Genomic DNA, 15444 nt, shown 5'->3' with positions numbered 1-15444 from the left:
TAATGGTAACTAGGCGTTCAGCTAGGTGCTGGTGTTTGCATTACATTCAGTTTTCCACATTCGAGAGGCAATATAAAAACAGCAGAAACACTCCACAGGTTCCTGCTCATCATGTGGTAGGCTTACACCATTGCCTTCTAACGGAAGCAGCAAGCCAGTGCCTGTATTTCTTTTAACCCTCAGTTTCTTAACGTCACATTTAGGGAAGACCACTTTTAAAAAATGCAGCTACCTCATTTATGATCCTAGGTCAGAAGCCCTAGTAGAAACATGATTTGTTTGGAGCTTGCTGGGGGAAGGGAGGGGATTGAATGTGAGAAGAATAAGGACTTGCTGTAATAATACAGAACTTTGGTGGGCTCACATTTAAAAGCACTGAGCAGCTCTCCTTACTTGTCCCAAACAAAAGATGCACACATCTTGGAGATGGTACTATTATAATCTCACCCCAGTCACTTCTACAGTCAGAACCTTGCTCTAGGAGGAGAGACAGAGTAAAATGAGCACAATTCTCTAGTTCAGAAGTGATCTCATTTGAAGAGGGCTCAAATCAAGTTGATGCTGCAAACAGTTTCCCAGGGTAGATAGTGAACTAGAATAAATGATCAGCTGTTAACAGCCATCACAACTAAATATTTTGCTCATTAGCCATGTCTGTAGTTCAACTTCACAAAATTCAGCCCGGACTGAAAATTCCCAATCAGACTATAGCAGACAGGAGAAACACAATTTGAATTGCAGTGGATTTGGAGTGAATGGAAACTTTAGTCATTAAAAATTGTTCAATAACTTTTCAACACAACCAGATCCGCATTTGCACCAGTGGTTTTGGATTTTATTTTACAGAACTTAGCTGTAAAAGTAAAAATTACATGCATTTTAAAAATAAAAAAAAGGACATAACATCTGATAATGGCTGAAGTGCAAGGCTCGTTCCTCCAAAAAGGAACCAAGCCCAATCTGTATGAATCCAATCAGATAATTACTTTACATATACTGCACAACAGTCCAAATTAAATACAGCAGTCCAAATTGAATACACCAAGGCCAAATACAGCAAAGCAAAAGAGCAGCTTCAATCCACTTCCTCCATGCGGGATGCATCTTCATCTCCCTCTAGAGGTGGGATTTCTTCAACAGCCTGTGGGCTGGTCTCTTCCAACGATCCCTCATCATCAATGCCTTTCAAAAAACAAACAAATTTAACATCTTTGCAAAATGTCAAATGCCATCAGCCTAAGTACCAGAGATAACAGAGCGAGGAGCTGGAGGAGCACAGCAGGTCGGGCAGCATCAGTGGAACAGAAAGTTGGCGTTTCAGGTAGGGACCAGAGGAAGAAGGGTCCACAACCTCTACATACACAACATCCAGATCCTCCAACAATGGTTTTCTGTGACTCCTCAAGCACACACACTCAGCAATGCACTAGCCCTCCTCCCTCTAGCCTAAGTACCAGTATATTTCACTTGAAAGCAGAGATGGAACACCATCTGAAAGCCAACACTGCTTTATCAGGAACTAACTTTGGGGAAAACTTATTCAGGCCAACAGACCACAGAAACAGATTCAATTCCCAGGGCAGCTGCTCAGGACTGCCCTATCCTAGCTTGTGTTGTAAGCTGATTTGATGGTTAAGTACCTCAGTGGACAGGGGTAGACCAGCACCATCTATCAAAATGATTACTGGGGAGTTGCAACAGAGGTTGCTTCAATCTCCTGTGAACCACAGCTAACATGGCGGTAAACTGATTCAACCACTTACTCACAGCCACTTACCAAGACCCAGCTTGATCATTCGGTAGATACGGTTTGAATGTGTTTGAGGATCATCCAATGAGAACCCTGAGGATAAAAGCGCAGTCTCAAACAGCAAGATCACAAGGTCCTTCACAGCTTTGTCATTCTTGTCTGCCTCAGCCTTCTGCCTCAGGGTGTTCACAATTGGGTGGTCAGGGTTTATCTCCAGATGCTTCTTGGCCATCATGTAACCCATGGTTGAGTTGTCTCGCAAAGCCTGAGCCTTCATGATCCTCTCCATGTTTGCAGTCCAGCCATAGGTGCTGGTCACAATACAGCATGGGGACGATACAAGGCGGTTGGAAACAGTCACCTGGAGACCGGGGAAGAAAGTAAACATATCAATTTTACATTGCTTCTGCAGTTAATAGCTGCTGCTAAACAAGGTTGTAAATCATCTGCTGGTATCCCCCTGAACAATACTAACAATTCCCAAGGGTCTCCACTTTGCCAAGGAATTGTCCTAAGTTTACATTTCAGGTTTAGTGACCCTTTCGCAGAGTTGGATCCAAAACATTAACTCTGATTTCTCTCCACAGATGCTGCCAGGCCTGCTGAGCTTTCCCAGCAACTTTTCTTTTTGTTCCTGCTTTACAGCATACGCAGTTCTTTCAGAGTTTAATGTTAATAACCAGTTTGAGGAAACACTATCCAGGAGTTACTGGGCAATGAGGCCTATTTCAATTCTCTCTCCCAAATCAAATAATTTGATTACAATTTCCGCACAGTTTACATCTGTACCAGCAATTAAATTTAGGTACTTCCAGCATAAGTGAGAGAGATAACTGAAGATCTTAACTGGTGAAAACACCAGACAGATGAGGCCAGCAACACATGGCACAGGGCACGAGTCAAATAAAAAAATTATCCCCAAATGCTGCTCACAGAAAAAAGCTTTACCTTCTCCACCTTCTTGTCCAGGATCTCCTTCATGAGCTTGCACAAGTTGTCAAACTTGGCCCGGTCTTCTTCACGCTTCTTCTTCTCCTCCTCATCCTCAGGCAGTTCAAGGCCCTCCTTTGTGACGGAGACAAGCTGCTTACCATCAAACTCCTTCAGCTGCTGCACACAGTATTCATCGATCGGCTCAGTCATGTAAACCACCTCAAAGCCCCGCTTCCTCACACGCTCCACAAAGGCAGAGTTAGCTACTTGATCTTTGCTTTCACCTGAAGGAAAAGGAAATGATATACGCAGTCTTACTTACCTACATGGGGATGGAATTGCTCAATAGGTTATTCTAGAGCCATGACAACTTGTCCTATAGTCCTAGCCTCTAGAACCTGTGACACTGACTGCTGTGGGCACCCCTATTTCTGCTTTCTTCCCTTCCTCCCTTTAAACCCAAAGAACTACAGTTTTTTTTCCCCCCAAAGTGTTTTGGCCTCAACCACTGGTAGTAAATTCAACAGGCTCACCACTATGGGTGAGATGCTTCTCCTCAATGTTAAACGGCTTACCCCATATCCTTAAACAATGCCCCCCCCCCCGCCCATTCTAAACTCCCCAGTCATTGGGAACACTCTTCCTGCATTCTAAATTCCAGTGAATATAGTCCTAACCAATCCACTCCCTCTTCATACATCAGTGCTGCCATCCCTGTAATCAGTCTGGTAATGCCAGAACATCCATCCTCAGATAAAGGAGACCAAACAGCACACAGTACTCCAGGTATGGTCTCACTAAGGCCCTGTATAACTGCAGCAAGACATCCCTGCTCCTGTACTCAAATCCTCTCGCAATGGATGCCAACATCCCACTTACCTTCTTCACCTCCTGCTGCACCTGCATGCTTACTTTCAGCAACTGGTGTATAAGGACACCCAGGTCACATTACACCTCCCACCTTCCCAATCCCATCATCATTCAGATCATAATCTGCCCTCCTATTTGTTACCAAAGTTGATAATGTCACATTCATCCAGAGTATACTGCATCTGCCATGCATTTGTCTATTCACTCAGCCTTTCCAAATCAGAATGAAGGATCTCTACATCCTCCTCACAGTTCACTCCCCAGCTTTGTGTAATCAGAAAACTTAGAGATTTTATATTTTGTTGCCTAATCACAAACTAAGTTGTATAGATATCACCATCCAGAACAGTGCTATCCATGTTGTGTTCACCCTTCGCGCCTGCACTGATTTACTCATGGTGGCCTGGATCAAATACTGGAGCTTATTTTCAAACCTCTGCACTCTTCATAGAGAGTTCTTTCACCCCACAGCACTGGTATTCACTAATTCTGGCCTGCAGCATTCCCACCAATGGCAGCCACAACCCCAGTAGCTTGGGCTGAGAACTCCAATTCCCTCCCCAAATCTCCAAAATGCACCTCAGAAAGAGAGCTTTCTGACTAAGCTCTTGGCTTAGTACCTGTACTCATAACCAATTAGGACGCTCTCTTGCTTTGTAACACTGCACTCAAGTATTTGGGACATGTTAAAGGTATATTAAAAATGCCAGATTTGTTAGAAGTGTCCATTAGTAGAATGGTAGTAAAGATGAACTAGAATACCACCACAATAGAACAGCTCAAAAAAATACTAAGTTGATCATGAGTGATTAGCCCTAGACCATACAAGGACCACTGGCATCTCTCCAAGTGAGATCCTGGTTATACATCGTCTAAGTGGCACCATTTCATGAGCATGTGACAAGGAGTGAGCTGCTGAATTACCACAGCTGGTACAGGGACTGAACTTGTGAGGCTGGGCTTGTTCTGCATCACACTCTAAGCAAGGACTAATATCACCAGCATGCCTCAAGATACTGAAAACAGTGCTGATGGGAATGTAACCTGTGCTGCTCAGTACTAGTGATTAAAAAACCCAGCAAATGCTTGTATCTGAAAATTGTGTAAAAATCATAGTTACAATATTTATTTGGAAATGCACTAGCCAAATAGATGCAATATGTATAAGCTATCCCAAACATCCAGGAACTGAAGAAGTGCAAGAACAAGCCTGCTTTGGCCCCATGATGAAAACAGCCAGGAATGAAGCGATTTTTCTGAAGAAGGGTCTAGGCCTGAAACGTTAGCTTTCCTGTTCCTCTGATGCTGCTTGGCTTGCTGTGTTCACCCAGCTCTACACCTTGTTATCTCAAATTCTCCAGCATCTCAAAAATGAAGCAAGTTTATGAAGGTGGAAGGTGGTCCGTGTCAGAGGAGCACCATGATTCATGGTTTAAAACGAAGAACACAAGATACCACTGGAGATGTCAGCCCAGGATGCAGCTTTATAGCAGTGAACTCATCAAACATGTAAACAGCAGGCTGTTAGCATCATATCCAGCAGAAATCAGAGGCAAACTACAATTAAACCAAAACTGACCACTCATAGGCAGAAGCGATAATGGGAACTGCAGATGCTGGAGAATCCAAGATAATAAAGTGTGGAGCTGGATGAACACAGCAGGCCAAGCAGCATCTCAGGAGCACAAAAGCTGACGTTTCGGGCCTAGACCCTTCATCAGAGAGGGGGATGGGGTGAGGGTTCTGGAATAAATAGGGAGAGAGGGGGAGGCGGACCGAAGATGGAGAGAAAAGAAGGTAGGTGGAGAGGAGAGTATAGGTGGGGAGGTAGGGAGGGGATAGGTCAGTCCAGGGAGGACGGACAGGTCAAGGGGGTGGGATGAGGTTAGTAGGTAGGAAATGGAGGTGCGGCTTGGGGTGGGAGGAAGGGATGGGCGAGAGCAAGAACAGGTTAGGGAGGCAGAGACAGGCTGGGCTGGTTTTGGGATGCAGTGGGGGCAGGGGAAGAGCTGGGCTGGTTTTGGGATGCGGTGGGGAAAGGGGAGATTTTGAAGCTGATGAAGTCCACATTGATACCATCGGGCTGCAGGGTTCCCAAGCGGAATATGAGTTGCTGATCCTGCAACCTTCGGGTGACATCATTGTGGCACTGCAGGAGGCCCATGATGGACATGTCGTCTAAAAAATGGGAGGGGGAGTTGAAATGGTTCATGACTGGGAGGTGCAGTTGTTTATTGTGAACCAAGCGGAGGTGTTCTGCAAAGCAGTCCCCAAGCCTCCGCTTGGTTTCCCCAATGTAGAGGTAGCCACACCGGGTACAATGGATACAGTAAACCATATTGGCAGATGTGCAGGTGAACCTCTGCTTAATATGGAAAGTCATCTTGGGGCCTGGGATAGGGGCGAGGGAGGTGGTGTGGGGGCAAGCGTAGCATTTCCTGCAGTTGCAGGGGAAGGTGCCGGGTGTGGTGGTGTTGGAGGGCAGTGTGGAGCGAACAAGAGAGTCAGGGAGAGAATGGTCAAGGGTGGGGATGGAAAAATGTCTTGGGTGGTGGGGTCGGATTGTAGATGGCGGAAGTGTCAGAGGATGATGCGTTGTATCCGAAGGTTGGTGGGGTGGTGTGAGAGAATGAGAGGGATCCTCTTTGGGCGGTTGTGGCGGGGGCAGGGTGTGAGGGATGTGTTGCGGGAAATGCGGTCAAGGGCGTTCTCGACCACTGTGGGGGGAAAGTTGCGGTCCTTGAAGAACTTGGACATCTGGGATGTGCGGGAGTGGAATGCCTCATCTTGGGAGCAGATGCGGCGGAGGCGGAGGAATTGGGAATAGGGGATGGAATTTTTACAGGAGGGTGGGTGGGAGGTTGTGTTTTCTAGGTAGCTGTGGGAGTCGGTGGGCTTGAAATGGACATCAGTTACAAGCTGGTTGCCTGAGATGGAGACTGAGGTGTCCTGGAAGGTGAGGGATGTGCTGGAGGTGGCCCAGGTGAACTTGAGGTTGGGGTGGAAGGTGTTGGTGAAGTGGATGAACTGTTCGAGCTCCTCTGGGGAGCAAGAGGCGGTGCCGATACAGTCATCAACGTAACGGAGGAAGAGGTGGGGTTTGGGGCCTGTGTAGGTGCGGAAGAGGGACCGTTCCACGTAACCTACAAAGAGGCAGGCATAGCTGGGGCCCATGGCCACCCCCTTTGTCTGTAGGAAGTGGGAGGAATCGAAAGAGAAGTTGTTGAGGGTGAGGACGAGTTCGGCTAGGCGGACCGGTTGGGCCTGCGGGACAGGAAGAAGCGGAGGGCCTTGAGGCCATCTGCATGCAGAATACAGGTGTATAGGGACTGGACGTCCATGGTGAAAATGAGGTGTTGAGGGCCAGGGAATTGGAAGTTCTGGAGGAGGCGGAGGGCGTGGGTGGTGTCATGGACGTAGGTAGGGAGTTCTTGGAGCAAAGGGGAGAAAATGGAGTCCAGATAGGTGGAGATGAGTTCGGTGGGAAGGAACAGGCTGAGACAATGGGTCAACTAGGTTTGTGGATTTTGGGAAGGAGATGGAGACAGGCCGTGCGGGGTTGGGGAATAATAAGGTTGGAGGCTGTGGGTGGGAGGCCCCCTGAGGTGATGAGGTCATGAATGGTGTTGGAGATGATGGTATGGTGCTCGGGGGTGGGGTCATGATCATAGGCAGAAGAATTATTTTATAATCGTGGTCAAAATACAGTACCAAAGTTAGAAAGAATGCTGTCTTCCAAAGGGGCTGCAAATACTCAGCTGGGTTGCACTAAGCTACAACTTACCAGTTATATAGTAGATACTTTTCTGGTTTTCTTTCATTCGGGAGACATAGTCTGCCAATGGAGTGAGTTCATCTCCACATTGTGAGGTGTGATAACGCAGCAGTTCAGACAGCTTCTTGCGATTCTGAGAATCCTCATGGATACCAAGCTGTAAAAGCAAAACATGAAAAAAAGTTTTTAAACCCTCACACAGAACACAAAGCACAGACCATAAGGTGGGGGAGCAGAAGCAAGCCAATGAAATCATGGCTAATCTGATCATTTTTAACTCCACTTTCCTGCATTCCCTTTATAACCCTTGATTCCTACATGAAAGCTTTCTTCTCCCTGCCTTTTTTCCCTTAAAAACTTAGTATTTTGAAAAGCTATTTATCATTTTGCATGAGATGCAAAATATTTAACTCTTTTTGCTGTTTCCTGGCTAAGCATTATTACTTCTTCAACTTTAATATAAGTGGGCCTATGTTCATTTTAGCACCTCTTTCTTCATACATTTAAAGCAGCTTGTGTCACCCATCTTGATGTTATTTCCTGATTTACCTTTAGTCTGGTTTATTTTCACTTCCTTTTTTCTGATGTGTTTCAATAAATTTGCCCAAATCCTTGTTCTCACAACTAACCTTTCCCACACTGCATTTTTCTTTCCCTTTCAATCTGATACTATTTGTAACTCCCCCCTGTTAACCATGGCCTGTTATCTTATTCCCAAAATTCTCCTCCTTTACTGGGATGCATCTTTGCAATGAGCTATGGGTTATTCTCTTAAGTATCTGCCATTGTCCCCTCTCAACCAAATTTTCTGAATTCCTTTCCCAGTCCACACTACCCTGATTCTTATGTTATTACCCTCAAAATTTTAGTTTAATATTTATTTCCAATTCAAGTTTGTCATTTTCAAACTGCATGTGAAAGTCTGCATTACGGTCACTGTTCCCTAGTGACTACCAGATTCAAAATAGCCCGATCCCTGGTTGAATCCACAGTATACTGTTCTACAGCTGTCCTGAATATGGTATGACTACTTCTTCATGGATTCTTCACTTGCCTGGATGGATGCAGCCCCAACAACACTCAAGAAGCTTGACACTATCCAAGACAAAGCAGTCTGCTCGATTGGCACCACATCCACAAGCACTCACTCCATCCACCACAGTACACACTGCTCCTACTGAGTATCAATCTACCACATGTACTGCAGAAATTCACCAAAGCTCCTCAGACAGTACATTCCAAAACCCAAGGCCATTTTCATCTAGAAGGAAAAGGGCAGCAGACATATGGGAACACCATGACATCACCAAGGAAAGAGGTGCTAGTAAAACTGATTGGCCTGAAGGGAGACAATTCACCTGGACCAGATGGACTACACCCCAGAGTTCTAAAGGAGAGAAAGTGGAAGCATTAGAGGTGATCTTTCAGGAATCACTAGAGTTAGGGAGGGTCCCAGAGGTCTGGAAAATCGCTAACACGACACCCTTGTTTAAAAAGGGAGTAAGGCAAAAGGCAAAATTACAGGCCGATTGGCAAGACTTTGCAGTCCATTGTAAAGGATGAGATTTCTGAATATTTGGAAGCGTGCAGTAAAATAGGGCAAAGTCAGCATGGTTTCATTAAGGGAAGGTCATGCCTGAAAAATCTGCTTGAATTCTTTGAGGAAGTAATGGGCAGGGTAGACCAAGGAGAGCCAATCAATCTTATTCTACCTGGACTTCAAGGGGGGCTGTGATAAGGTGCCGCACAGGAGGCTGCTGAGTAAGATAAGGGCCCATGGCGTTAGAGGCAAGCTGTTAGCATAGATACAGGATTGAGTTATAGCAGAAAGCAGAGAGTAGGGATAAAGGGGTCTTTCTCTGGAAGGCAGCCGAATGGTATTCCACAAGGGTCAGTGCTGGGATGACAACGCTTCATGTTGTACAATAACAAGCTAGTTGAAGGGGCTGAGGGCATTCTGGCTAAGAGTGCAGATTGGAGGTGGTAGAAAGAGGGGAAGTCAGGTAGTATTGAGGTGGTGGCGAGGCTGCAGAAGGACTTAGACGGGTTTAGGAGAGTGGGCAAAGAAGCAGCAGATGGAATACAACATGGGAAAGTGTGAGATCATGCACGTTGGTGAGAAGAACAAAAGCATGGACTATTTTCTAAATGGGGAGAAAACTCAGAAGTCTGAAGTGCAGAGACTTGCGAGTCTCTGGGAGGACTACAATGGTTCAAGAAAGCAGCTCATTACCCAGCTAGTCCTGGATTCTCTCAAGGTAAATTTGCAGGTTGAGTCAGCAGTCAGGAAGGCAATTGCAACGTTAGCATTTATTTTGAGAGGACTTGAATGGTCCCAGAAATGGAAAGCTTAACATATGAGGAATGTCTGGGGACTATACTCATTGGAGTTTAGAAGGATGAGGAGGGATCGAATTGAAGCTTTCAAAATACTGAATGGGCTGGACAGAGTGGATGTTGACAAGATGCTCCATTTGTAGGCAAGTCCAGGAACCGAGGACACAGCCTTAGAGTAAAGGGAAGACTCTTTGGAATGGAGCTAAGGAGAAACTTCTTCAGCCAGAGAGTGGTGAATCTGTGGAATTCACTGCCACAGAAGGCTGGGGAGGCCAGGTCACTGAGTACATTTAAGACAGAGATAGATAGGTTTTTGATTATCAAGGGTTACGGGGAGAAAGCAGGAGAATGAGCTCGAGGAGCTTATCAGCCATAATTGAATGGCGGGGCAGACTCGATGGGCCAAATAGCCTAACTTCGGCTCCCATGTCTTACGACCTTCAAGATATCCTCCAAGCCACCTACCATCTTGACTTGGAAATATATCGCCGTTCCTTCACTGCCACTGGGTCAAACTCCTGAAATTTTGTCCCTAATGGCAATGTGGGTCAACCCACAGCAGGAGGACTGCAGCGAATCAAGAAAGCAGCTCACCCCTACCTTCTCACGGGCAATTTGAACTGGCCAAGCAGCAATGCCCATATCCCACAAATGAATAGAAAAAAAACACCTCTGCAAATTTGATTTTCCCAATGACCAAATTCATCTGCACTGTGGACAGACTATGATTAAAGTCACCCGTGACTAATACATCACCAATTCACAAACCCCCATTTTTAACTAATTTATTCTCTGATCTACACTGCAGAAGCATAGAAGTTTTTGAAGGGAATAGATAAGGTGGAGGCAGGGAGGTTGTTTCCGCTAGCAGGTGAAACTAGGACTAGAGGGCAGTGCCTCAAAATAAAGGGAAGCAGATGTGGGACTGAGGTCAGGAGGAACTTCTTCACCCAAAGGGGTTGAGAATCTGTGGAACTCCCTGCCCAGTAAAGTGACTGAAGCTACCTCACTGAATGTTTCTAATGCAAGGGGAGATAAATTTTTGAACAGCAAAGGAATTAAGGGTTATCGTGAGTGAGCAGGTAAGTAGAGCTGAGTCTCCAAAAGATCAGCCATGATCTTATTAAATGGCAGGGCAGGCTCAAGGGGCCAGATGGCATAGTCCTGCTCCTAGTCCTTAAGTACAGCTACAGCTATTAGGCATTCACTTTGCATTTTTGCCTCTCTTCCTCCCCTTTGATTGTTTGGTGCTTTAAAAGATGTGCACACTTATCCCACTTCGGATATCATTACTTTATGAACAGCAGCCCTGCAATGTTGCAATATCCTTTTGCTTTGGAAGCCTACACATCCCCTCTCCCAAAGCATTCGCTGCTCTAATGAGTTTAAAGCCCTCTCTTGCAACCTTGGTTATTCAACTTTCCAGGGCAATGTTCCAGCACAATTCAAGTCTACCCAAGCTCAGAGGCAAACCTCTCCCAACAATGCACTGAAAAGGGTTAATCCAAACCCACATCTGCTGCCCTTCTTTAGTGTTTGATGTAGTGATACACCCCCCCCCCCGCCCCGGGCATTTCAATCTTTCTTAAAACAGCATACATTTAGGGCCTGTGTTTTTGAAGAGAAAATAACATACAAGATGCCGCTAGTATAAGTGCATGTAGAGGACACATTTGCATTAGCACACAGGCTATGATGAATATGTGCAGGGCTAGTGAAATAAACCCACACAGCCCAGTATCCATCACCAAGTTAGCTTTTATTTACAAAATGAACAGTCCATGATTTTAGTACTACCTCAGTCAGGCACCAGAGTATCTGTATCTCTGACACACTATATGCCAGCCTGGGCTCTCCAACTGTTAATCTCTTGCAGCCTCCACCAGGAAACCCACTGTATGAGGCCTAGCTGGCTCCACTCTAGCTACAGCAGTATCAGTCTCACATTAATGGACCAAATCAGCAGCACTTTTACTGGAAATGCATTCTAAAAGTAAAAGTACCCGGAAATCAAGCCATTTTACAATAAATTTCCAAAGTTTCTTTATGATCCCAGAAAAATCCTGTTGAAAAACAGGATCGCCATGTGATTCTGCTTAGAACAGTCCAACAATGTGTGTACAGCCTTCTCCGCTACATATGCGGCAGCTTTCTCTTGCTTTTAACCTTACCTTCAGGTTCTTCGAGAACTGCTCGTAGAATTTCTTGTAGTTCTCCTTGTCCTCTGCCAGCTCAGAGAACAACTCCATGCACTTCTTGACAATATTCTTGCGGATAACCTTCAAGATTTTGCTCTGTTGCAGCATCTCTCGAGAAATATTCAAGGGCAGATCCTCGGAGTCGACCACACCACGAACAAAGTCTAAGTTGGAGAAATGTGAAATGAAAAGGGTCTTGAGAAAAAGGAGACATGTTAATCCAATTGTGCCACTTTTAGACAAAGTGATTTGGGTCTGGAATGCACTACCTGGAAGCATGCTGGAGGCAATTTCAAATCAAAAACAAATAAAAAGTTTTAATTCAACCTATTTTTCTAATTAACCTGTTCAGAGATGTTATTTACAAACTCTGGAGCAGGTGGGATTTGAACCTGGGCCTCTCATCTCAGGTGCAGGGACATTACCATTGGAACACAAGAGACGCCTTCAACGGAGGCACTCAAGAGCACACGGGTGATTTACAGAAATAGAAAAAAGTGTGGCAGGGCTGTGGAGAAAAGGCTAGATGAGAGTATCAAGGCAAACTTGAGTACAAACAGAATGACCTCCTTTACAATTACTAACACTACGTGAATGGACACTTGAAGCTTTAGAGGGCCAAAGGGCCTGTTCTGCACTGTATTGTTTTATGTTCTACTGAACGCCTTTTGGCCCACTGTGTCTACGCCAGTCATCAAGCATCTATTTTAAGATGCTGCTTTGCCAGCTGTGTTCATCCAGCTCCACACTTTGTTATCTCTGCCAATTATCCTTAGTGTCACATCCTGGGTTGACACAGAAGCTTTCATGTAAGGTTCATCCAGGAGCTTATTCTCAAAAATTACTACATCATACCGGATACAATAACAAAAGCAGAGTACATTTGGTGGGATGAGCAGCAGTTTGCTTGTGGGACACAGAATGAGCCCATACACTGCACTGCAAGTGTACACGTGCAATGCAGAAACCCCAAGACTCCAATGAAGCAGGAAGTAAAACAAAAGGCAGCTACAGAATACTAAAAACACAAGCGAACCCAAGAACAGAAGGGTATTCCCAGCAGCCAATGCAAGAGCCTCATGGACAGTATGCAGTGCAAGAATTCCTGTCACCTCAAATAACCAAAGGCCATGCTGTATTAATAGATACTCACTGAGGTACTCTGGGATCAGCTCCTCACAGCTATCCATGATGAAGACTCTGCGAACATAGAGTTTAATATTGTTCTTCTTCTTCTTGTTCTCAAACAGATCAAAGGGGGCACGTCTGGGAATGAACAAAAGGGCACGGAATTCTAACTGGCCCTCTACAGAGAAATGCTAAAGAGGGGAAAAAAAAAATCACAGATTAAATCTCACTGATCTCTTATTGAAAAGCAAATAAGTATAGGACAATTCCCAGAAATTTGGGAATATTCAAGTGTTCAATGGAATATATTAGTGAATGACAAAATATCTTTTCAAGTCAGAAAATGTGGCTTGAAGGGGTAGCTAGTGGCAGTGCTCCCATGTTCTAGGTGGCAGAAGTCACAGGTTGGGAAGGTGTCAATGAAGAAAGTAAGATCCTTTGATAATTAGTAGAATGAGCCGTTCTAAAACGAACCTTTCAAGTCCTGGGAAGTTGAATGCAGAAGTAAATTAGGTATAAGACAAGAGGGAGGAAAACTGGGACCCAGAATTAAAGTTACATGGGAGAGTACTAAAGCAGTCTTGCTTGCGCAGATGTCACTCTTCACCTAGCATTTATTCTTTGGCTCACTTCCACAAGTGACCATTAACAACTCACCTTTACAGCAAGATGATCCTCCCAATCATTAGTAAGACTCTTGTAAAACTCGCCATACTCCTCCTGCGTGATGTCATCGGGATTACGCGTCCAAATGGGCTTTGTTTTGTTCAGTTCCTCCTGATCTATATATTTCTCTTTGATCTTCTTAGTCTTCTTTGTGTCCTTCTTTTCACCATCTTCTTCCTCATCAGACCCGACATCTTCAATTTTGGGCCTCTCGCTTTCGTCCATATCTGTACCTTCCTCTTTCTCAGGCTTTTCCTCTGTCTCTGCCTCATCATCACTGATCTCCTTTTCCCGTTCCTTCTCAACCTGAAGAAAAATGATTGGATTAGTTGAATAGGGCCCACCAATTCCTCTTCCAAAAGCCTACAAGCAACATGCGCCCAGGCAAAATTATACCTGTTTCAAGCAGCTAATGGCACAAAAGCCGCATCAAGTGTGACCATTTAACTGGGCAAAGCAAAATGTAACCTATGGTCATAATCATGAGCTAATAAGTTTGGTGCTACAGGTGATCACAGTCAGCAAATGTCTCAAGACTACACCATATAAGCCAGGTCTCACGTTCTCAGAATAAGTCATTAGCGATACTGCAAGGCAACCTAGGCTTAATCACCTCTTTCTCTCGCTCTCACCCCTGTCTCTGTACCCCAACCCAAGATCCGGTGCTTCGATACAACTACTAGAGCTGTAAAATCCACCCTGAACTCCACTAAGGACAATGCCATAATAATAACAACTATTTCTCAGACTATGCCATCCCTTGAAGGGAAACTTATAAAAACAGGTATTATTTAAAGAGTAGAATTGACATTTCAGTTCTTACAAAGAGTGTGATGGGATAACCGATGAACTGAGAGTGTTTCTTCACAATCTCCTTGATTCTCTTTTCCTCCAGATACTCAGTTTGATCTTCCTTCAGGTGCAGGACTACCTTTGTACCACGACTGATTGCATCAGTAGCATTGTCCCCATCACCCTTTCCTGAAGGCAAGAACATAAAAGGGATTAATAACTGGAAATAAAAGGTCCCTAAACAGCCTGTTCTCAGAGCCATAATTTCACAATTATCTAAGCAATGTTAAAAAAATTAGGAAACAGCCACTCTATCAACATTACTAGCAATGTCAGCACCATCTATAAAAACGCACTTTAAAAACTGAAAGAACTGCGGATGCTGTAAATCAGGAATAAAAACTGAAGTTGCTGCAAAAGCTCAGCAGGTCTAGCAGCACCCGTGAAGTAAAAAAACCAGAGTTAACATTTCGGGTCTGTTTTTATTAGTGCCCACATTAATCCTGATTGAGGAGGAATCTGGGTGACCGGTCTTGGCAACATGAGTTCAGAGCTAAAAGTCACTCCAGTATCCAGAGACAGGTTTAGTCAAATACCTGACCACTCAACAGCCAGCATTCTCTCTCCTGGAGATCCTTTCTGCCAAGATTAGCTAACAGTGCTGGTTAAAGAATATGTAATACTGAAGGTACTGGTTTAAAGTGTTCCAATATGCAATAACTGACTGATTAGATTTATCCCAAACCAAGATCCCCAATCTCTTTTTTTAAACCGAAGAACACTGCCGTTTCATGAAACAGTGTATAATTTTCCAGACTGACAAATATTAAAAACAGCAGGAAAATAAACAAACAAACGAAACAGGATTCAAACAGAACAGGTCAAGGGGAGGCTGACTCAAGCACTTCAAAGTAGTGTCACTTCAATAAATGTGATTCATTTTTGTAACCCATAGAAGTCCTTCATTCATTGAATGACAAATATACTGTCTAGCC

At 44.7% G+C, this 15444-nt stretch overlaps 1 protein-coding gene across 7 annotated transcripts in view; it reads right to left on the bottom strand.

The window, feature by feature from the left end:
* Nucleotides 1–809: 809 nt before the first annotated feature.
* hsp90ab1 (heat shock protein 90, alpha (cytosolic), class B member 1) overlaps nt 810–15444 on the bottom strand; it is a 31121-nt gene continuing 16486 nt past the window's right edge. For all 7 annotated transcript variants that reach the window (XM_059645075.1, XM_059645078.1, XM_059645072.1 and 4 more), the window contains 8 exons: nt 14481–14638; nt 13649–13963; nt 13017–13182; nt 11837–12027; nt 7338–7485; nt 2699–2967; nt 1778–2111; nt 810–1182 (listed from right to left, as the gene is read on the bottom strand). In XM_059645075.1, coding sequence (XP_059501058.1) covers nt 1076–1182; nt 1778–2111; nt 2699–2967; nt 7338–7485; nt 11837–12027; nt 13017–13182; nt 13649–13963; nt 14481–14638 — 1688 coding nt within the window. In that variant the 3' untranslated portion in view covers nt 810–1075. The remainder of the gene's footprint in view (nt 1183–1777; nt 2112–2698; nt 2968–7337; nt 7486–11836; nt 12028–13016; nt 13183–13648; nt 13964–14480; nt 14639–15444) is intronic.

This window comes from Stegostoma tigrinum, chromosome 4 (genome assembly GCF_030684315.1).
Source record: "Stegostoma tigrinum isolate sSteTig4 chromosome 4, sSteTig4.hap1, whole genome shotgun sequence".
NCBI lineage: Eukaryota > Metazoa > Chordata > Chondrichthyes > Orectolobiformes > Stegostomatidae > Stegostoma > Stegostoma tigrinum.
Note: the sequence above shows the minus strand (reverse complement) of the source record. Positions and strands in the feature narration are given on the sequence as shown.